At 59.0% G+C, this 21148-nt stretch overlaps 7 protein-coding genes across 7 annotated transcripts in view; 4 read left to right on the top strand and 3 right to left on the bottom strand.

The window, feature by feature from the left end:
- The window catches only part of PSEUBRA_004110 (Fumarate reductase/succinate dehydrogenase flavoprotein-like, C-terminal), a gene marked incomplete at both ends in the record, with an annotated part of 2289 nt that extends 1821 nt beyond the window's left edge, over positions 1-468 (top strand). Inside the window, 2 exons of the mRNA XM_016437682.1 lie at positions 24-112; positions 233-468. Coding sequence (XP_016291218.1) covers positions 24-112; positions 233-468 — 325 coding nt within the window. The remainder of the gene's footprint in view (positions 1-23; positions 113-232) is intronic.
- Positions 469-656: 188 nt separating this feature from the next.
- PSEUBRA_004111 (Sec7 domain protein) lies at positions 657-6059 on the top strand (the record flags this gene model as incomplete). Its single annotated transcript, XM_016437680.1, has 1 exon — positions 657-6059. The coding sequence occupies one exon, from the start codon at positions 657-659 to the stop codon at positions 6057-6059; it is 5403 nt and encodes a 1800-aa protein (XP_016291219.1).
- A 1513-nt stretch (positions 6060-7572) lies between these two features.
- Positions 7573-9012, bottom strand: PSEUBRA_004112 (A1 cistron-splicing factor, AAR2; the record flags this gene model as incomplete). Its single annotated transcript, XM_016437683.1, has 1 exon — positions 7573-9012. The coding sequence occupies one exon, from the start codon at positions 9010-9012 to the stop codon at positions 7573-7575; it is 1440 nt and encodes a 479-aa protein (XP_016291220.1).
- A 185-nt stretch (positions 9013-9197) lies between these two features.
- PSEUBRA_004113 (uncharacterized protein) lies at positions 9198-9943 on the top strand (the record flags this gene model as incomplete). The annotated part of the gene is made up of 2 exons (XM_059465222.1): positions 9198-9652; positions 9829-9943. 2 exons carry the CDS (start codon positions 9198-9200, stop codon positions 9941-9943), a joined length of 570 nt encoding a protein of 189 aa, XP_059321488.1.
- Positions 9944-10073: 130 nt separating this feature from the next.
- Positions 10074-11360, bottom strand: PSEUBRA_004114 (NAD(P)-binding domain protein; the record flags this gene model as incomplete). The annotated part of the gene is made up of 1 exon (XM_016437687.1): positions 10074-11360. The coding sequence occupies one exon, from the start codon at positions 11358-11360 to the stop codon at positions 10074-10076; it is 1287 nt and encodes a 428-aa protein (XP_016291221.1).
- Positions 11361-12583: 1223 nt separating this feature from the next.
- On the top strand, positions 12584-14647 carry PSEUBRA_004115 (Glycoside hydrolase, family 5; the record flags this gene model as incomplete). The annotated part of the gene is made up of 1 exon (XM_016437671.1): positions 12584-14647. The coding sequence occupies one exon, from the start codon at positions 12584-12586 to the stop codon at positions 14645-14647; it is 2064 nt and encodes a 687-aa protein (XP_016291222.1).
- Positions 14648-14744: 97 nt separating this feature from the next.
- PSEUBRA_004116 (Vacuolar protein sorting-associated protein 13A N-terminal domain protein) lies at positions 14745-21011 on the bottom strand (the record flags this gene model as incomplete). The annotated part of the gene is made up of 1 exon (XM_059465224.1): positions 14745-21011. One exon carries the CDS (start codon positions 21009-21011, stop codon positions 14745-14747), a length of 6267 nt encoding a protein of 2088 aa, XP_059320514.1.
- Between the last annotated feature and the right edge of the window lie 137 nt (positions 21012-21148).

The raw sequence follows: 21148 nt of genomic DNA on the forward strand, positions 1-21148 counted from the left end.
ACGCTATCCTGGCAGCACGAGAGCACCGGCGACAAGGTCAAGCTCGACTACCGTGGCGTCATTAGCACGACGCTCGACGAGGCCGAATGCAAGCCCGTTCCGCCGTTCAAGCGTCAGTACTAAGCTCGCTCTTCCCCCTCCGCAGTCCCAGCCGCGTTGAAATCGATGTTTTGATACGTTTGACATTGCCGTGATATGATTGTGCGAACTGATGTGAGCAGCGACCGAGGAGGAATCGAGAGGAGTCACTCGCACGAGGATCATCCTGATCGCGACGACAAAGAATGGATGAAGCATACGCTATCCTGGCAGCACGAGAGCACCGGCGACAAGGTCAAGCTCGACTACCGTGGTGAGATCAAGGCTTTGCGACCTGAATATGAGATGCGACCGAGATGGTGGCGGCGGTGTCAGCGAGCGCGTAAAAAAACGGTTTCCACACCTGAAATAGTCGATGTAACAATTTGAGAATTTCCTTGCTTGGAAGAAAGTCTTCTGCTGTCTGTGTGCACGCGGGCAGACTGAGCTGACTGACGTGTTGGATTCGTGCACGGGTCTCAACCGAAAAGTGTTCACAGCTGCCTCCTCTCGACGCAATCACCTTCGCTAACCTCCTCATCGACATCGTCACATCTGCTGCGCATCCTCTCGCCAGCATGATGACACCGCAGAGGGGCTCCGTGGCCGCTTCCGCAGCCTCGTCCCGATCCCAAACGCCAGCCGGTCATCGTCGGTCTGCACACATTGCGACCGACTTTTCGTCGCCGCATTCACCGCTTCGCAACGTGTCGATCGATTCGGACCCGTACTCTCGGCAAGCAGCTGTTGCGAGCCTGCAGACGCACAAGCTGCACCTCGTGCTGTCCGAGATCACCTCTGTCGCCTCCGCCCTGCGCAAAGCGACTCGCTGGAATGCGTCCACGTCGGCTGCACTTGCTCGACTCACGTCTTACAGCTACTCGACCGCTCAAGTCCCTCCGACCGTCACCGCACAGCAGGCGCCAACCGCTCAAGGCAATCTCGAGCAAGATGTCGCATCACCCCGCGCCGCATCCAGTGCTCGCATCGCCTTGAGGGGCATGCAGCGGGAGGCTACCAACGATACGGACTCCAGCTCGTCAGCCGCTGCAACTAGATTGGGTCTGTCCCTGGGCATCACCGCCAAGTCGGATGATCCCGTCCGGCTGCTGGTCGGCTTCGCGACGCTCAAGGCTCAACTGCGCACTTGCACCAACTTTTCCACCTTCCCGCTTCCGGCGCTATTGGCACCCTTCCTCCGGGTCGTTCTTTCTCCTCGCACTTCGGCTCCTGTCACCTCCGCCGCACTGCAGGCTGTGCACAAGTTTCTCGTCCACGGCGTCGTCTCCTTGTCAGCACCTGATGCCAGGATCGCTGTAGCGGAGATCGCACACGCGACCAGCCACTGTCGCTTCGAAGCCTCGGAAGCCACTACGGACGAGCTGGTGCTGGTCCGCATCCTCTCGGTGATGCGCGAGATCATCTGCGAGCCGATCGAGCCTGGTTCTGCCGGCTTCGTACAGACCTCTGACCCCTCAAGGCAGATCCGCACGCTTGCCGACTGCCTCGGCGACGACAGCATCTGTGAGATGATGGAGACCGGCTTGTCGATGTGTTGCCAGACCCGCCTCTCTGATGTCTTGCGCCGCACTGCAGAGCTGTCAATGACTGCGATGGTCCGCACTCTGTTCAGCCGTCTCTCGCTCGTTCCTCCGTCCGCAGACGAGTTCTTTGCTGCCGGTGCAGACGGCGCAGCAGCGGAACCGGAACATGCGACGCTGGCAGCCGAACCCATTGGCGAGGATGCCGACCTCGACGAGAAGAAGCGCCGCAGGATGACAATGCCCGATCCCACCAGCAACGTCTTCCCTGCTGCTGCAGCGCAGGTACTGGAGCAGCTTCGCGAGATGGGCGAAGAAGAGGACAAGGAGGAAGCAGCAGCAGCCGCGGTCTCTGAGAAGGCAACCGACGCCGCTCAAACAGACTTGCAAGACGAAAAGGCTTCCTCGACAGGCGCTGCGGGCGCAGATGAGGCACAGCTTCCCACTGGAAGTGACATCCTGGTAGATGATGCTGCGCCAGATGCAGGAACCGAGGCACCTGCACCGACGTCGATTCAAATAGAGCCATTCGGACTTCCAGCCATCCTCGAGGTGTGTCGCGTCATCATCTCGCTACTCGATCCCGACAGTCTCCAGCACACCAACACCATGCGCAGGCTCGGCATGTCGATGCTGATCTCGATCCTCGAGACTGCTGGCCGCTCCATCGGCGACTTCCCCTCCTTGCGTGCTCTCATGCAGGACACCGCCTGCAAGCATCTTTTCACGCTGGCTCGCAGTGAGGACCCCATTCCGCTGTCGCTCAGCCTGCGCGCACTATCCACGATGTTCGAGACCATGCGCGAGCACCTCAAGCTGCAGCACGAGCTCTTCCTCAACTACCTGATGGACCGCCTCGCTCCCACATTCCCGCTTCCGCTCGAGCCTTGGAGCGACAGGGCATTCGATAGCCTCGTCAAGCGTGCTAATGCTGCCGAAGCTGTTGCACGCTCAGGCGTTCCCGCCTTCCACGCTGCAGCTGTGCAAGTGCAGCCACCACCACCTTCAGCGCCGCCGGCGCCTCCGCTGCCAAAGGGTTCGGATCGTGCTCCTGCCACCGGAGAGGCTCGCGAGCTCTATCTCGAGACCTTTGCGCTCCTCTTCCGCAACTTCGACTCGGAGCGCTCCGCCGAGTATCTCGTCGACCTCTACGTCAACTACGATTGCTACACGGACTGCGAGAACATGTTCGAGCGCGTGCTGCTGTTCTTGTGCCGGAGCATCCATGCCGCCAACCCGCAAAGCCCGTCACAGCAGGATCCTGTACAGATGTTCGCTCTCGATGCCCTGCTCTCCTTCATCGCAGCCATCGCAGACCGCAACGAAACGTCGCAAGTTGGCGCTGCGGGACAAAATGTCGTCCTTCCCGGCGGTATGTCTTCACAAGCTCTGGCAGCCCAGAAGGCGAAGAAGGCTACAATCCTGGACGGTGCGAGCCGTTTCAATGCCAAGCCCAAGGACGGCTTGGCCTTCCTCGAGAAGGAAGGTTTGCTCGATTACGGCGATGACAGCCTTTCAAGAGAAGAGCGCATCGCTCGATTCCTGAAGGAGTGTCCTCGTCTCGACAAGAAGCTCGTCGGCGACTACATTGGGCGCCCCGACAACATTAAAGTGCTCGAAGCTTTCGTGGGATTGTTCGACTTCAAGGACAAGCCCATCGCCGAGGCGTTGCGCGAGATGCTGGAGAGCTTCCGTCTGCCTGGTGAATCACAGCAGATCGAGCGCATCACGCAAACTTTTGCTTCGACCTACTTCTCAGCCAAGCACGAGGGCATCGCTACTGAAGACGCCGTCTTCATCCTCGCCTACTCGGTCATCATGCTCAATACGGATCAGCACAACCCGCAGAACAAGCGTCGCATGACAGTGGAAGACTACCGTAAGAACCTCCGCGGCGTCAATGGTGGCGAGGACTTTGCTCCTGAGCTCACCGGTGCCATCTACGAGAGCATCCGCAAGCGCGAAATCGTCATGCCCGAAGAGCACGCTGGCCAGCTCGGCTTCGAGTACGCTTGGAAGGAACTGCTGAGACGCTCGCGCACCGCTGGCACCCTGGTCGCCAGCAACACCACCGCCTTCGATCGCGACATGTTCCGTGCGAGCTGGAAACCCATTCTCTCGAGCGTCGCCTTTGCCTTTTCTACCTTCACCGACGAGTACCTTGTGGAGCGAGCCATCTCGGGCATCCGTCAGTGTGCGATCCTCGCGTCAGGATACGGTCTCATCGAAGTCTTTGACTTTATGGTGCACACGTTGGCTAGCGCCACATGCCTGCTGGACAGCTCAGTACCCCAGACGTTGACGAGCAACCCGACAGTCGAGGTGGAGAACCAGCAGGTCACCGTCAGCCCGCTCTCGACTCGCTTCGGTGTCAACTTCAAGGGTCAATTGGCGGCCGTCGTCCTGTTCACCATCGCCAACGACAACGTCGATGCCATTCGCACGGGCTGGTCCGACTTGTTCGAGATCTTCAAGAATCTCTTTGCTCACGGCATGCTGCCGGCGTCTATGGTGCAGATGGAGGACCTTGCCGATGGACCCGTCCCGATCCCGACCAAGGCAAAGAAGGCGCCCGGTCCTTCGCCGCAGGATTTACGCGCGCAGGGAGGCGGACTCTTCAGCACGCTCTCGTCGTACCTGCTGTCCCCGAACTCGAACACTAACGAGCCTGCACCGTACGAAGCTACACCGGAAGACATCGAGGCCACCTTAAGCTCCGTAGACTGCATCGCATCCTGCCGGCTCGAGGATCTATGGACTCAGGTGCTCCGTCTGGGACCCGAGTCGCATCTGTGCGCCGTCCACTATCTTCGCTTCTTGCTCGAAGCGCTCACGGTCGAGAAGGTGCTGTACCGCGAGTCGATGACCGCTGGCAACACGGATGGAACCTCGACGCCCAACAGCACCAACCACGGTGGCGACTCCGCCGCCAACGGAAAGGACTCGAGCAAGCCGCACGGAGCTTCCGCTTCCTTGGGCGGGTCCAAGTCGCACGATCTGCTGGCCGGAAGCTTGCCGCTGAGCTACGATCCACGTGCCTCCTTCCTTCTCGAGCTCTTGATCCAGATCGTCGCTTCCTCGCCTCAAATGCTCGTCAACGAGACGTGGCCGTGGATTATGGACCACATCACCGCCGTGATCCGCAACGCCAAGGCGTACCATCCCATGACGGTCGAGCGGGAAGTCGCGACCCTGTTGCGTGTGCTCAACCTCGGGGCAGGAGAAGAATCCCTTCGCGATCAGGTCTTCATCGCGTTGGACCTGCTGCGCGATTTGCCGGTGGAGATCCGCATCTCGGGATCCAAGCAGCTGCTCGCTGGACTCATGCGCATTCTCGCCACGCATCCGCACTTGGTCCGATCGCACACGGAGTGGGGACTCGTCTTTGCGCTCATTGCGGACAGCGCCAACACGCGCAATGCTGATTCGGCGCATTTGGCCTTCGAGGCGGTCAGAGCATCCGTGGTGGATTCTGCATCGCAAGACAATGGGTCGAAATTGTCGCAAGACAACTTCCTGCCTGTCGTGTCGCAGCTGGTCGACTTTGCTCACGGAGCCGACACTACGGCGTGGCGTAACTCGATCATGCGCGAATCCTCGCAACGCCGTGCCACGCTGACGGAGAAGAAGGAGATGGCCGAAGCTGAAAAGGTACAACAGGAGCGGGGCGTGCCAGCAGTGGAGCTGCTCGAGTCGCTCAAAGGCGAGATCCCGCGTCTGATCTCTGCCGAGACTAGCGCTGGCTCGATCGATGAGGTGTGGAGCAAGTACTGGCTGGCTCTGCTGACCGGACTCGCGCGGCAGTGGATCAACCCGTACCCTCCCGTCCGTTTCGCCGCCGTGACGCTCCTACAGCGAGCGCTGTTCTCCCCTGAGCTCGTGTCCAGCACCCACACGGCACCGTCCAGCACATCGCTCATCCGCGTCGTCTTCTCAGCAACGCTCTTCCCGCTCATCGAAGACCTGCTCAAGCCGCAGGTCTACCAGATCGACCCGCCCTCGGCAGCCAACAAGAACGGCGGGATGCTCGAGATCCGCATCCGGGCGTCCGCCTTGATATGCAAGACGTTCCTGCACCTCATGCCGTCCCTCTCTTCGGGAGGTGACGAGTTCCAGCGTCTCTGGTTGGACGTGCTCGATCTCATGGATCGCATGATCAACTCTACGGGTGGCAATGCGGGGCGGCGCAACCCGCTCACAGAGGCGATACCGGAGAACCTCAAGAACGTGCTTCTCGTCATGGCCACGTCCCAGCTGCTCTCGCCGACTGAGGAGGGCGTGCAGAAGCAGCTGTTCGATCTCACGCACGATAGATTGCAGCGGTTCCTGCCGGGGTTGGTGGAGGAGGTGTTTGCGCTGTCGGCACCGCAGGAGACAGCAGCGGAAGAACAGGTGGAGTCGAAGAAGTCCAGGGAATCGCAGCCAGAGTCGGCGGAATGAATGTACTTTTGCGCAATAGAGCATTCCGAAGATCTACACAATAACTGGCGTTAGCAGCTGCAGTGACATGGCCGGACTCAAGTAACCTCTGAGCACATTCTTCCGGCGTGCCTTGTAGGCCGCCGACGCGGGTGATCTTTGGTGCAAGCACGAATCAGTGCAGCACCAGGATCAACCGGGTTGCTTTGCAGGCCGCCGACGTGGTTGATTCTTGGTGCGAGCATCAATGAGTGCAACACCAAGGCCCGTTGGGCCACTGGATTGGTTGCGGCAACACCAAGCTCCACTACTTGAAGAAGTTGGCCAAGCCCGAGCATCAGTGTGGGTGACTCAAAGGTGCCCCGCCGACCTGACGCCTGCCTGTGGTGTTTTCTCATCTGCTCCATGGCGCTCCGCGATCGTCGAACAAGCCACCAATGCACATGTGGACATATCACATGTGGAGACCCTTCGCCTTCATAGATCCATGAAGGCGAAGGGATCTATAAAGGCGAAGGGTCTCCATATGTGATAAGTCCACATGTGCATTGGGGCTTTGTTCGACGGTGGAAGGTATGGTCGCAGGGAGCGTCAAAGCGGGCGCTCCGAGCGACATGCGATCCAAGGAGCGACTTTCTCGACCTCCTGATCTTCCAGAGAGGAACGAAGGTCGATTGCGAAGGTGGCAATTGCAGTCCATATGTTGCCAGTGGAAGCGAACGTCGGATGACCGGGTCAATCAAGTGCTGCTCCGACCAACCCCGAGGCTCGTCGCTGCGTCGACCACTGCTCCACCCGCACAGAGCGAGGAGACAGCTGGCGACACAAAACTTCAACCTTATGGGTTTTGTCACGACTGGACATCAGAAATTCGTTCAATCCACAACCTCGGCATTCACATCATGCCACCTGGGGCATCTGGTGACCCACCTGCAGGTAGGAGGGCGAGGGCAAAGCATCAGCAAGCGTGAGGCCATGACGATCGCCTTCAAGACAGATCAAAACCACGCCACGCATCTACGGCCTCACCGCTCAGCAGAGCATGCACACAGCGACGCCTTTGTCCTTTCGTTGCCCATCGCCCTCAAGTGGTCTGTGATGCACTTCTTGAGGCACTGTTGAAAGTGGCGGTGTCACTTGCCGATAGTGATGGCGCCTTCCAACCAGAGCTGGGGCCCATGCCACATCGTCGTCTTGACAGGTCGCACCGTTGCGCCACACGTGGGTCTGACTCTCGTTGATCAGCCAATCGAAAGCCTCGACGAAGCTCGGCTTGTCCAGCGACGTGCACCCCGGCCAGCTTGGCAGTACAGCCCGACGACGGCTGATCGAGACCGACTCCTCGACCAAACTACCGTTCCCCCACAGCTCGGCTCTCTCTTGACCGGAAGCGGGGCTTTGCGAGCGCCTTACTTGTCTTCTCCCACCGTAATCCGGGGCGATCACAGCTGCCAAACCCGCACACCCTTCCATGCATGAATCGCAGTGGGTCTGCAACACAGTCGCGTGGTGAAATCGATGGATTACATTGGCATCAAAGATCAACGATGACAGGTGCACCCTCGCCCTCGTCCGCCTCGAGGTCGGCATGCACCTCGGCCTCCTCGTCGAGCTGGTGGTCGAGTTGCCAACCGAACGCGGTGGCGGTGGTATGGGAGAGAGCGCGCCATGTTTGCACGAGAGCTTGGCGCTGCTCCTCCTCCTTTGTGGTGCCGGTGGATGCGGCGGCGGAGAGCGAGCGGGCGATGTTGACACGAAGCGCGTCGAGGTGTGCAAGCAGCGTTTGCTCTTCCTTACCCTCTTGAGTCGACCAAAAGTCTATCGGTAGGAGAACCAGCTGAGCTCGCAATGTGCTCATGAAGGCGATGTGCGGTGTTAGGTCGGTCGGCGTTGTCGAGGGGTGAAGCTCGAATGCGGATTGCGCACCCATGAGCGACGACGAGCGGCAGAACACAGCCACGAGATCGAACCACTGCTGCCACGCGTAGCCGTTGCCGGCCGCTATGAAGATGATGAAAGTCAGCTCGAGCTCGCACAGCAGCGCTGACCATTCGTTGTTCGCTTCCAAGGAGGGTGGGATGATGCCGGTTGAGCTTCGACGGGCTACGTCGCGCAGGAGCCAGCTCTTGTCCTGGCTCCAGCGGGTGATATCGGATCCTGTCGAGTGAGGTGGCCAGCTACGACGCAGGTCGAATGGAGTGAAGTGCAAAGCCTCGTCGTCTGCATCCTCGGTGGAGTCGGGGTTGGAGCGCTTCTTGCTGGTCTGGGCGGGATCGCCCTCGTCCGTCTCGTCACCGTCGGCCAGAACTTCGAATCGTTCCGCTTCAGGTCTCGACTTGCCCCAGACGACCTTTCCGTGTTCTCTCCTGCCAGAATTCCCGCTTTGCTGCAGCACTGTCTCCTCCTTTCCGTCTGCGGCTTGTGCAGGTCCGGCGGCCAGGCTGTCCGTGATCGAATCTCCTTCGCTGTCCACGCCGAGCACCTTTGCTACTACCTGCCGCCCAACGTGCCCGCCATGTTCACTGAGATGTCGTGTCGCCGCACGCCAAGAGTCCCCTGCTGTAGTCGGGTATGGAAGTAGCCGCTCTTCGACGCTACCGCGCACGTCCGGGGTGACAATCGTAGCCACCCGACTGGCAGACGGGTCGATGGTGCGGCTGACACGCCGACGGGTGGATCGGCCGGATCCTGACACTGCGAGACGCTGCTGCCCTCGGTCGAGCTCTCGAGCCACCACTTCGCCTTCGTCAAAGTACCGCAGGAGCAAGTTTCGTACAGCGCCTGTGGACGGGCCGGGCGTGTCGTCGCTTGAAGTCGTCGCGATGCTCCACGAAACGCAGTGCCAGCCGGCGGGAAGGTTCTTGATGCCTGTAAATTGCTCGTTGTTCAGATACGCATCTTGCTGAGCGTCGAGTGCAAGCTGTGTGCGCCCAGGCAGGCCTTTAAGTAGCAGCGTGGCCGTTGCGCTTGACATCTTGACTCCGAGGTCCGTTGAAGAGCAAGATGTGGCAAGAAGGGAGGACCCTGAAAGGTTCGGGAAGATCTCCACATGTCCGAAATCCGACCCGCTTCGTGTCAGGGTCCTGGGACGTTTCATCTTGCATTCCAACACACCAACACAAAATCAAACGACGATGGCATCGTCTCCCTGACACGAGCATGGCGTCGTCAAGCAAGCTTGCTTCGGTGCCGGACGCCGAGCTGGACGCCTACATCGCCGACCTCATCGTACGCAAGTCCAAGACGAGGCACACCGGCGACTCCGTTCCAGACGACGTGGAGAGCAGCAGCGCACCGTCTCGCGTGCCGAACACAAACAAGCGGTTCTTGACATCGGTGATCCGCAATGTCGAGGGGCACAATCAGGCGCTGCTGCGGCAGCAGGAGCGAGAGGTCGAAAGAGAGGCTCGTCGTGCCAAGCGCGAGCACGCAGGTGAGTCGTCCAGACTGCGGGGCTGGTCGGACGACGAGCGCAGTCCGAGCAGCTCGTCAACCAAGCCGCAAGGCGAGGATGGCCCGTCGAGCAAGATGGATCGGTATTTTGACGAGGCGCCCTCGGAAGGCGCGAGAACATCAAACCCACAACAGAGGGGCGAACGGAACCGCGCACCTCGGTCAGAACCAAGCCGAGACCCGGGGCGGCATTCAGATCGACATGACAAGGATCGAGACAAGCGGCACAGCTCGAAATCGAGCTCAGGTAGGCATCACGAGCGTAGCCATCACTCGAGTTCGCGCTCACATCGAAGCACACACAGGGAGCGCGACAATCATGACGACCACAGCGCAGGAAGGCGAAGCAAACGGCGCGAAGAAGGAACACGGTCAAAGTCAGAGCGGAAGGAGAGCAGCGGTCGGTCAAGGAAAAGGAGCGCATCTCCTCCGCCGCCCAAGAAGGTCCGTGAATGGGATCGTGGTAAGTACTCACTTGCCTTCTGATACAATACACATTCAATTGCAACCCATTGATACCCGCTGCCTCGCTGTTGGTGCGATGAGAAACGATCTATTGCGATGCGATGTGAAGCCTCCTACTCAGTAGTCGCGTGGGGGAAACTGGTTGAGCGCCCGCAACGCATCCAGTACCTCCTCTAACCTCTGCCCGTCCACCTTGATCTTGGGCCCCCAGCCTAGCACGCGCTTGATCTTGGTCCCGTCCAACGCGATCGACTGGTTGGCCAGGAGCTCGGTATCGAGCCAGCCGCTCAGAACATCCTGAATGCCTGTCTCCTTGACAATACCCTCGATAGCATTGACGTGCTTTTCGTTGATGTCCTCTGCGACGCTCTGCAGGTTGAGTCGCGCCCAGGCGTTGACCAGGGGATTGACGAATCCGGCTTCGATGCCATACGTCTCCCTGATGATGTTGATCAGCGTTCCCTGGTTGAAGTCAGTATCGTCGACGAGGTGGAATAAAGGTGCTCGCGGTGTTTCTGTGCGGGAACAGCAGTCCGAGACTTTCTCGCGCAAGGTGTCTTGCAACTTGTCCTTCATGCGTACTGGCGGAAGGGATTCGCCGGCGAGGTCGTCTGCAGAGGAGCGCGAGCGCGAGGCGACCCAGGAAGCAATCGCCCACATCGCGGGGCACCAGTCTTCAACGTGGATGGTGTGCAGACGCAAATCGGGCCCCCACAGAAATTTGAGCGGCTCCTTGAGGTGACGATACAGGAAGCCGAAGGCAAACCGCGACGGGATAGAGCCAGAGAGGACATAGGGCCCAACGACCTCGGCGGACCGCGTGATGGCTAGTGGCAGATCGGGCACGCTCGCAGCCGCCCTCTCGGCCTCGTACCACCAGTAGGCGCGCGCCGTCTTGGGCTTGACCACATCCGACTCCTTGATGGGCGCAGCGTTGACGTCGACGGTGAGGAAGGTGATGGTATCACGGACGTGCGCCTTCACGTTCCTGCGTGCCGACTCGGCGGCAACCGAGCGAGCCAGCTTGGCAGTTCGTTCCATCAGCACCTCCTCGGGCAGCTCCGGTTGGCCAATCCCCTCGCCGGTGAAGTCAAAGACCATGTCGTATGAGCCGCCGTTCGGAATGTCGTACGTCTTGGAGAGATTCGACTCGACATTGAGGTTGACTTGACGGTACTCGACGCGAGGATCTTGGAGAACGGTCCAGAAATCGGGCTCGACGTAGGTGGTGCTGGTGCCATTGGACACGAGGTACTTGTCGGCGAGACGGACGTGGCTGATTTTGACGCCGGACCTGTCGGCATCTTTGCTCGGGTCGATGAGCCATTTGAGCAATGGGCGCGAGTGATGCTTGGTACCGCCCAGGATGAGCACCGACACCTCGGCAGGGAGTGCGGTCGACATGACAGTTCTGTAGTGCAATGCCCGATCTACAGCAAAGAAGCCGGTTTGAGACGAGTGTCCAACTTGCTGAGTTGCAGTATGGTGTTGTACGGGCACGGCGGGGAGCGATGGATGCTTGTTGGTAAGATGTGTAGATTCGCGGCCAGATCCGTTGGTTGCAGGACAAGGTTGCCGGACAAAGGGTCTAAGGCTCGGCTAGGTTGCAGCAAGGCGTTGGTCACCGGCCATTTCACCGTAGGCGAGCTTCCAGGCTCTCGGCACACTCTGACCTGCATACCAGGGCAGCCGACAAAGTGGCTCACACGCAGGCACGAGCTCGATAGGCCATTTGGATCTTGACAGGCACCAGACAAGGGCCTGGATGTGCTGTCAACAAAGGACGCACATGCGTTCAAGCGTCAATTCGCATCATAATTGGTTGCAACCCAAGGAAAGTGGCGTGAGCGTGGATACTGAGCCGTCATTGGCCGATTAAGTTACGCCCGGTCTTGAGCATGAATGCCAAGGACATGTGAACAACGTTGCTCAAGCCACAGCATCATTCGCGGAACGGACCGGTGCGACATGCCGAAGGCGTCACGAAGACCCCGATATTGGGTTTGATCGCCGAAGCAGGGTGAGCGATCCGAAAAAGAGTTCCGATCCGATGGGACATGTCAAGTTCTGCATCAGGCATCCCTCAGGCTCGCTGAACGTAGAATTTGCGCCTCCTAGCCTCTGTTCGCCGCCTGGTCATCGACCAGGTACACAGCTGCAGCCGTCATGATTCCCGCCGTCCCTAAATTGCTAGACTGGACCTTCGTATAGCGTCAGGCACGACACGAGCTCAGAGAGATGTGGATGTTGATGTCGGTGCATCGTTTCGGGCGGTCCTGGCCATACACCCTGGCCACTGTCGAGGCCTCCCGCTCAAGGTCCTCGGCTCGCAGGTCTCAATGTAGGCACAGGATAGCCTCGTTCGTCTTAAATATGAAAGCTTTCAGAGCATTCGCTCCGTTCTGATCGTCATCTTCCACTCCTTCTTACCCCTTGTCCTTCTCTTTTGAGGCCGGTCCTCTCGTCTCGCGTCGTCACTGTCCTTTCTACTCCCTCTTTCTCCTTCTGACGTCGAAGCGCACCCTTACATTTGGCCTAGTGCCTTCTTCTCGCAAGGTCTGACATCGCTCTGACCGGCTCAGAGCTCACAGCTCCCCCCACACTCCTTCCAGACGTTCTTGAAAACCATGAGGCTGCTTCCCAGAGACACCAGCCTGAACGCTGTTGCCAGCGCTCTTTCGCTGGCCGCGGCCAACTACAAACCCGTCCCACAGCTATCATCCGCAAATAAGGGTACGGATATCGCCAACATGAGTACGAGCGATGCTTCCCAAGCTCAGGGCAGAAATTCAACCTCGTATCAGGTGCAGAGCACTTTGACCGCCAACAACTGGACCGCGACACACAACACTTCCAACTGGGGCGTTCCTTCAACCCTCTTTGTCCCGGTCGAGTCGCACAATAAGACCTCAGTAGACGCTGAAGTGACAAGCAAGCTAGCTTCGTCGAGAAAGGTCGGCCCTGGTGGCTGTCCCTTCTCCGACGGCTACACGCCAACCGGCGGCTGGGACGCGCTCCCACCCCCCACATTCCCCGCCTTCGACCCCGTCCGAGCAACCATTATGCGCTACCGTCAGCAGCAGGGTGTCAACCTCGGCGCGTGGTTCGTCCAGGAAGGCTGGATGGAACCGCGCTTCATGTCGTGCGCGCTCCACAGCAAGCAATCCGAATACGACCTTCTTCGCGGCTTCGGCACCTCCCAAACCGGTCTCACTTCGGCACGTGCCTACATGGAGGAGCACTGGGATACGTGGATCACAGAGGATGATTTTGCGCAGCTGGCCAAAATAGGGATCAACACGGTGCGTCTTCCCATCGGATACTGGTCCGCCGGGCCGTACTTTACGCATCACAGTCCGTTCGAGAGGTACGGAGAGGTGTACGAGCTAAGCTGGCGCTACGTGGCGCGGGCGATCAACTGGGCTGCCAAGTACGATATTGGTGTGCTTGTCGATCTGCACGGCGCGTATGGTTCGCAAAATGGTCAGCCGCACTCTGGGCTGGACAGTGGCAAGATCGAGTGGTACGAGCCATTCAACCAGGCACTCACCACAGAACTCCTCGTCTGGCTGGCAAAGGAGATCTCGGATGTCACCAACGTCATTGGCATTCAACTGCTCAACGAGCCCCAGAACCGCGAGTCCTACTGGCGCTGGCTACCCACCGCGATGGACGCCATGCGTGCCGCCTCCCCATCTGCAAAACACATCCCACTCTACTTTCACGACGCATTCAACCTCGCCAAGGGCGCAGCATTCGTCTCGACCCGCAACGACTTTGTCGTCTCGGACCACCACGCGTACTACGTCTACACACCCGCCGATCAGGCTTTGTCTGTCCAAGGCCACATCGAGAAGCTCGACACGTCCATCACGGACAAGTTCACGCGCCAGTCCAAGGTGGCGCGTGGCAATTTGGTCGTGGGCGAGTGGTCCTGCGCCCTCGCCGAGAGCTCGATCAGGAACAGCAAGAACCGTCAGCAGGATCAGAGGGAATTCTGTCGGACTCAACAGGAGGTCTGGCAGACAAAGACGGCAGGGTGGACGTTTTGGTCGTACAAGATGGAGGGGTGTGCGCAGAACGATGGATGGTGTTTTAGGAGCGCCAGGAAGAAGTTCTTGCGGAACGACTTTTCGGCTTGGGGCAGTGAGCTTTCTTCGGCGCTCCTCGGAGCGGTGAGCAACATCACGAGTGACGTGCTTGGTTCGCTCTCACCCCTGCTCGACGAGATCAGCCGCATCCGCCTCCCCACCAGCAGCTCGTCCTTCAAGTCGCTCTTCGCTATCGACGGGATCGATGGCGACGACGGCGAAGTGGGTCCGCACGGCTTTGCTCACTCGCTCTACACACCCACCCCTTCTTCTCAGCCAAAACAAGCTGAGCGCGGCGTCGGAGGCTACACATCGCTCGCAAGGCGTCAAGTGCAGCTGGATCGCTGTGCGACTCAAGTGGCACATCGCGCCTTCTCAGACGGCTTCTACACTTCGCGCATCCTCGCGTCCTCCACCACCTCGCCTTCGCGTCTCGGCTTCGCCACCCAGTACCAGCAAGACACGTTCCAGTCGTACGTCGATGCGGGCATCTTCAAACGCAGTGAACAGTCGGCGTACAATGCGCAGTTCAGCGCCGGTATCAAGGCGGCTGAAAAGGCGATCGAGGCCATTGTCGCCAGCTACGCGCGCAAGGCCTAGCGCGAACTTCATTCTAAGGACACAGTAGAGACGGTATATGGATTGCAATGCTTAATATGTGAATGGCTCAAGGTGACAGCGTGAGACGGAGCCCGAATCAACGGCCTCGCGACGGCTGCTTGTACTTGCCCTCCTTGACGTTCTCCATGTCGCCCAAGGTCACCTGGACGCCCTGCATGGTCTTCGCGATGGCTTGCGTCGCCCCTCTGGCGCCCTTCAGGATCGCGATGGGGACCGCTTTGACTACAGGTCTTCCGCTCCCACCTCCCGAAGTTCCGCCACTTGTCGCTCCAGCGGCTCCTGAGGGATCAGGCTCATACACCTCCATCGGAATGGCCAGAATCGTCTGAGCTGCAGAAGTCAGCCCCTCGGTCAGCCCAGAGTAGGCCTGCGAAAGCGCATCGCGCATGTTGTCCGGCTGAGAGGCGTACCTGCTGACGAGATTGTCTGCCTGCACGCCGGCCTCAGACGTCATCGACTCGACCATGATGCTCTCGCTCAACGACTCGTAGCTCTCGCCAGAGCTGTCCGGTCCGACAGCACGCGCTGTAAGCGCGGTGGGCATTTCGCCGCCCAGAATGTGTTCCGCCTGCTCCAGGATGACCTGTGTCCCCGTCGCCAGCCTTGCGCCCAATTTGACCGCTTCCAGCGCCGTGCTCTTGGCAAAGCTCGTCGCGCCTCTCTGTACACCTCGCAGGACTCTTCCGTCCTTGTGATACTGCTCGATGGGCAGCAGCACGAGATCGGCCAGTCCAGCACCGACATTGACGAGACTGCGAATCGGTCCCAGTCCCGACAGGAAGTCAGCCAGCTGGTTCGCCTTGACGTCCGGCGTCCAGATGTCGTTGAGTGTATCGAACAGGCGTGCCCATCCGTTGATGCCACGCAGCGTGATGTGACGCAGCACCATCTCGGACCCTTCAAAGTGGAAGAAGTTCATCAGCTCGATGGTCTTACCCTGACGCAGCAGATTGTAGTCGACCCGCTTGGGCTTGTAGTCGAGCTTGATCTTGATCGGAAGCACCTCGGCGAACTGGACGAATGGCAGCGGTGGACCAGTGGACGACGCAGACGGCGCCGGCTCTTTCTGACCTGGTACCTTGAACATGAAGTACTTCTTCAGGAAATCGAGTGCATCTTGATCGACGTGAAGACGAAGAGGTGCGATCTTGGCTCGCATTCGCACCTCTGGCGCTTCCGCCGCGTGGTCGCCATCCAGCGTCCCACCCTGTGGACGGACGTGAACAATTTCGACCTTGGCCATCTTGCCTTCTGCGTCGTGGCGCAAAGCAGCGTTCTGGTCCTGCATCTCGGTGAGAAAGGTGCGCCAGGTCGACGTCTTGATGTTGTCGATGATCTCGACTCTTCGAGCATTGACAGCGAGACGAGAGACCACGTGGCCGGATTGCGAAGGATCCGCCTTGTCGTATTCTACATCGAGCCCGCGGAAGTTGAAATCGATCATGGAGCGCTGCGATCGCTGCAGCTTGTTGTGAGAAGCGTTGGTGGCAGGAGGGCCTTTGCTGCTTCTTGAGGCTGTTTGCTGGCCGCGCCGCGCGTTGGGGAGCGCCTGCCACGACGCAGTGGCGTCGCTGTCGGCTGTCGATACCGCGTCCGACGGATCGCCTAGCTCATCTTCGACGGCTTGCATCATCGCATCAGCGTCCATTTCTGCAGGGATGGTGGGCAAGCTCATGTGGATCGAGTCCAGAAGATGACTAGTGGCCGCTTCCACGCTGTCATCTGGCACTTGGCCTTCTGCCAGCAACTGCTTGATCTTCTGCAGACGCTTGCGTACTAGCTTGGCTTCCTGCTGGACCGCTTTTCGAGTCGAAGCCCAGTCATATCCGGCGTGAAGACGCACCGACAGGTCAAAGTTGCTGACCCGCACCCGCAACGAGCTTGCTGTCGTGCCCAAGGCAGAGTCGACTTGCGGTCGCAGATCTGGGTCGGTAAAGTATTCTTGCACGGGGCAAATGCCTTTGGGATCGAGCAGACGTATCGTGACGTCTTCATCGGCAAAGAGGACGGTGTCGGTGCGAGGAGAGAGGAGCGATAGCGAAGCGACCGACTCGCCACCAAAGAACTCGTCCGAGTCGAGCGTCGTCTCGACGATCTCGGGGTGGTATCGACCCTCACCCTTTGCTCCCAGGAAAGCAGCGTCGGAGGGCACATCATCGTCGACGAGATCAGCGCCGACGGCCAGAGGTGCTGCGAGGTGGTAGGCATCATCTTCGATGCCTGACAGGAGGTCAGCCATCCTGTCCGGATCTTGTGCCGCCATTGACGACAGCTTTGCTGCGGTCTGCCTAGCCCCGGCAGCATCGTGAGAGCTCAGCTCGGTGTCGGCCGATGACGCAAGGCTACCATCTTGTCGGGTGGGTGGCGCGGCTGGGACTTTCGATGCGGGACCTTGACTTGCCGTCATGGCACCAACGACAGCGGACACGACGTCCAACGTATCAGCTGTGGCTTGAAGCTTTGCTCGAAGCTTGGTGATCTTGACATCGATTTCAGGGCGCGTGAGCGTGTTGAGATGGACGCTGCCCTTGCTTTCAGGGATGTGCAGCAGGCGTGCGTAATTGCGGCGTGTCCAATGCTCAGCGGCCGATTTGGCAGCGGTTGCGCGACTTGATGCGCTTCCAGAGAGCTCCCCTTCGGCTGCATAGAGGTCGAGATCGCCGATCGCAAGCTTGATGGAGGTCTTTGGCGCGTGTGATGTCAGCTTGGTCTTGATAGAGAGCTCTCCGATCGCCACGGCTGCACGGGAGGTGGTGGTGGGAGGTGCGACCAAGACGGAACAATCCCTTGCCTTGAAGCTGATGCGAGTCACTTCGTTCGGTTCCACATTTTCAAACACACCAGCCGGTGCTTTCAAGAACCGCTTGATCCGGGGGACAAGCTCTGGGTCAAAGCTGGGCGACAGCGTCACCGACGACAGCGTCAGGTCGACGTTTTGCTCGCGATAGCTTGTGCAGGGTTCGGCGTATGCTTCAAGCACGAGGAGCAACATGTTGTCGTGCCTCCGGTCGTCCAGGCTTGCTTCCATCGTTCGATACGCAAGGCGAGAACTTAAGACCTCCTCCGCAGCGCTACCAGATTCCGCGCGGAGTTGCATCTGAGGGACGCGCATCTCGATACGAGTGATGTTTCGGGCCTTGTCGCTGTCGAAGGAGAGCCTGAAGTCCGACGCTGTGAGCAAAAGGCTCTTGGGCGATTCCGCAGGTTCTTGGCCTGGAAGATGGGCGCCTGGCGCCAAATGCGGGAGCCACAAACGGATGGAAGCTTCGCTGATGATGACAAGCAGGGACGAGTTCCTCGTGCTGGCTCGAGCCGTCTCGGTTGAGTCGGTGCTGGACGACATGACGGACATACCCGCACGGCTGCCAAAGAATCGACTGCCAAGGATCTTAAGATCTTCCGCGTCGAGCGTGTCGGAATCGGTCAGTTTGTCGGATGTCCAGAGATGGATCGATTGCGTCAAGTCGTCGGCCATATATTGAAGAGAATCCAGCTGTGATTTGCCCAACTCGAGCTTGACAGATGGTATCGAGACGCTACAGCGGTCTTCGGCTTCTTGTTCGGACGATCCGAAGCTTGGACCGGCAGACGTCTCTGCGATGCGCGAAATTTGAACTCGAGGCAGCAATCGTGTACGAGGGCTGACAGACGGTCCGGACGCCTCTGTGTCGTCCTGAATGGCTTCGATCATGGCCAGGACCAGCGCACGGGACTGCGATGGCAAGGCCAGGTACGCAGAAATCGACTCCACGCTGCATTGACTGGTCACGGTCGGCTCTCCGTTCCGTCCGCCTTCACCGAGCGGTGGTGCGAATCGAATCGCGTTGCTCCTCTTTTGCTTCTCGGCGAGACCTGATCTCACGTCGAGACGCTGCATTTGCAACACCAAGATCCCAGACCTTCTGGCGAGCCCACCCATCCGGGTGGCGCCAAGTTGTCTTCCGGCGAGCGCAGCAGCGTCATACGAGACTTGCGGTGTCCTAACATCGATGCGAACGAAGCTGATCTTGACGTCGAGCTTGTACGGGCTCTTGTTACCTGTGAAGCTTTTTGTGGATGGATCGTCCAGCAAGCTATCGGTCGAAGCCTGAATCGTGGCGACACTGGCTGCAAGGGTAGCCATGGAACCTGACATGTCGTACTCTGCCTCTATCGTCTCTTTGAGAGCGGCGATCTGTGCCGTTGCAAATCTGCGTAGAGCTGGCATGAGGCGTGTGAAAAGTGACACATCCAGAAAGACGTGTACTGGAGCTACTGTCGCATTGACATGCCCTTGTTCGCCATCCGCGTGCGGAAGCAGAGCAGAGACGGCAATACTGGGCGAAGAAGCTTCGACCGTGTTGCCTGGAGCCTGCGATCTCGCTTTGAGCTTCCAGCCGCGGTCTCCATACGCATTGCGGACATATGGGCTCTGTGCAGAGGACGAATAGGTTGAGCGCGTCTCGGCTGTCTTGAACCGCGCAGCCTTGGCGGAGTTTGGGGGATCGCTTGCGGATACATCAGGACGATGAGGTGCCGAGCCACTGTAACGCCAATCAAAGACGTCGACAGTGCTGCTTGCATAGTCGTGCTGAGGTCGCTTTGCAGATGCACTGCTCGGCGCGACAGACTGAGCCAAGTTTGAATCCAGAATCAGAACAGGAAGTACCCGGGATGCTCCGGGCGGACATTGCTGGTACAGGTCCGGCGCGAGGTGCTCGAAGAGACCTAGGTCGTCGGCTGAAATTTGGACCTGCGGCTGGTCTGGTCTCGACTTGTCGTCGGTGGTGACGTTGGTGAATTGAGCAAGGAGCTTGTCACATCGCAAGCGAATATGGCCGAAATCGGGGTGTGAGCGAGAAGGACGAGCCCAGAACGTCTCGAGAGAAGGCTGGCTGCGTTGAAGCACTGCAGGGTCATCGTAGCCGATGATGAGATTGAGACTGCTTACGCGACAGCTCAGTACGAGGCTTCTTTGTAGTCGGAAGGAAGATGAAGGGCTTCTCGGCTGTGTTGCTGCTCGTCGATCGCCTGGCAAAGCGTCTTTCTGCGGTGGAGCATGTCCGAGACTACCAAGCAGCACCATGAGAAGGCTGATATGATCGATGAAGACGACGGCACCGGCGTTGCCGACCTGCACGTCCACGTCGGTCATGACGCGGACGAGCCGCTGAATCGTGCGGCTCGAGGACTCGTCGGACGAGCCTACTTCATGACGCTCCTTGGTGGTCTTGTACGTGATGACAACGGGCTCTGTCCCAAGACTGAAGAGCATGTGCGGCGCATTTGTGACAGGATGAGAGGCGCCAGCCTTGGCAGACCGATGTGACGGACTTCGTTGAGCGGATGCAGGCGCTTCCTGGAAGGCTGATCCGCCTATCGCGCTCTCGTACAGACTTGCGGATGACTCTTGCAGAGAGGCGATCGATTGCGACATGTCCTGGAGATCCGAGCGGGAAGCTGAAAGCGTCTCGTCAGCAGAGTCGTCGGAAGACGAGGAGGAGTCCGTATCTCGGGACGTGGCTTGCTTTCGATAGTCTTGCATCCAGACCTGGAAACCTTGGAGCTCGAGCGTCCTTCTGGTCTCGCTGTACCGACACCGCTGCGGAGACTCTATCGTAGCTGATGCAGCGTCATTGGAGCGGTCGGCATCGGTGTCTTGACCCGCCTGCTCCGTGCGAAGGTTGGAGCTCTGGACGGTAGCACTGTGAAGCTTGAGAGAGAGGTCGACTGCATCTGACAAAAAATGCACTTGCACTCGTTCGATGGCAACTTTCAATCGCGTCAAAAGGGCTTCTACGTAGGTGGCAATGAGCGAGCCCTTGTCCTCCGCCGACTCCCTTTGGTCCTGTCTGAGCTCCTCCGGGTCGAGAGACTCGTGAATCGACTGCTCGATCTCTTGCGCCTCGTCATCCTCGACGAACAGCTGACTTGCTGCGCTCGCAAAGGATGCGGATAGGTCCTGATTGGCATTGGAGCTATGCTCAGCACTCCTAGATCGGGGCTTGACAGACACCGACACATCAGAGACGGTGATGGAGAGCTCGCCGCTCCAGAAGTTGGGAACGGGAAGTTGAATGAGGATGCGTCCGATCTGGCCTTCGACGAACGCTATTGGCAGGGAAGAAAGGCGTCGATTGATAGCTTCAGCGTCGAGTCGAACATTGTGAATCTCAATACGACCGCTGCCGATGCCTGCGTCTATTTGAGCGAGGTCGAGCTGGCCGCCGTCGACGAGATGTCCGAGGGTCCTTTTCAAGAGGTAGGAAAGGATGCGCTTCTGGAGGTTGGCCGAGAGAGAGAACGGCGAGACGGACGCGAGGTTCCAGCCGGTCAGAAAGGACGGCAAAAAGTAGGATGCCATTTTGTGTCGGTATGATATGGTCCCTTGAGCGGAGTGTCGGCCGCAATGCGAGCGCTATCAGCGAAGATTGCTCATCCTCCGGTCGACAAGGTGGCAGTGGTGATAGGCAGCTTGCCGCCTCACCACAACGCGGACAA

Source organism: Kalmanozyma brasiliensis, assembly GCF_000497045.1.
Source record: "Kalmanozyma brasiliensis GHG001 unplaced genomic scaffold PSEUBRA_SCAF3, whole genome shotgun sequence".
NCBI lineage: Eukaryota > Fungi > Basidiomycota > Ustilaginomycetes > Ustilaginales > Kalmanozyma > Kalmanozyma brasiliensis.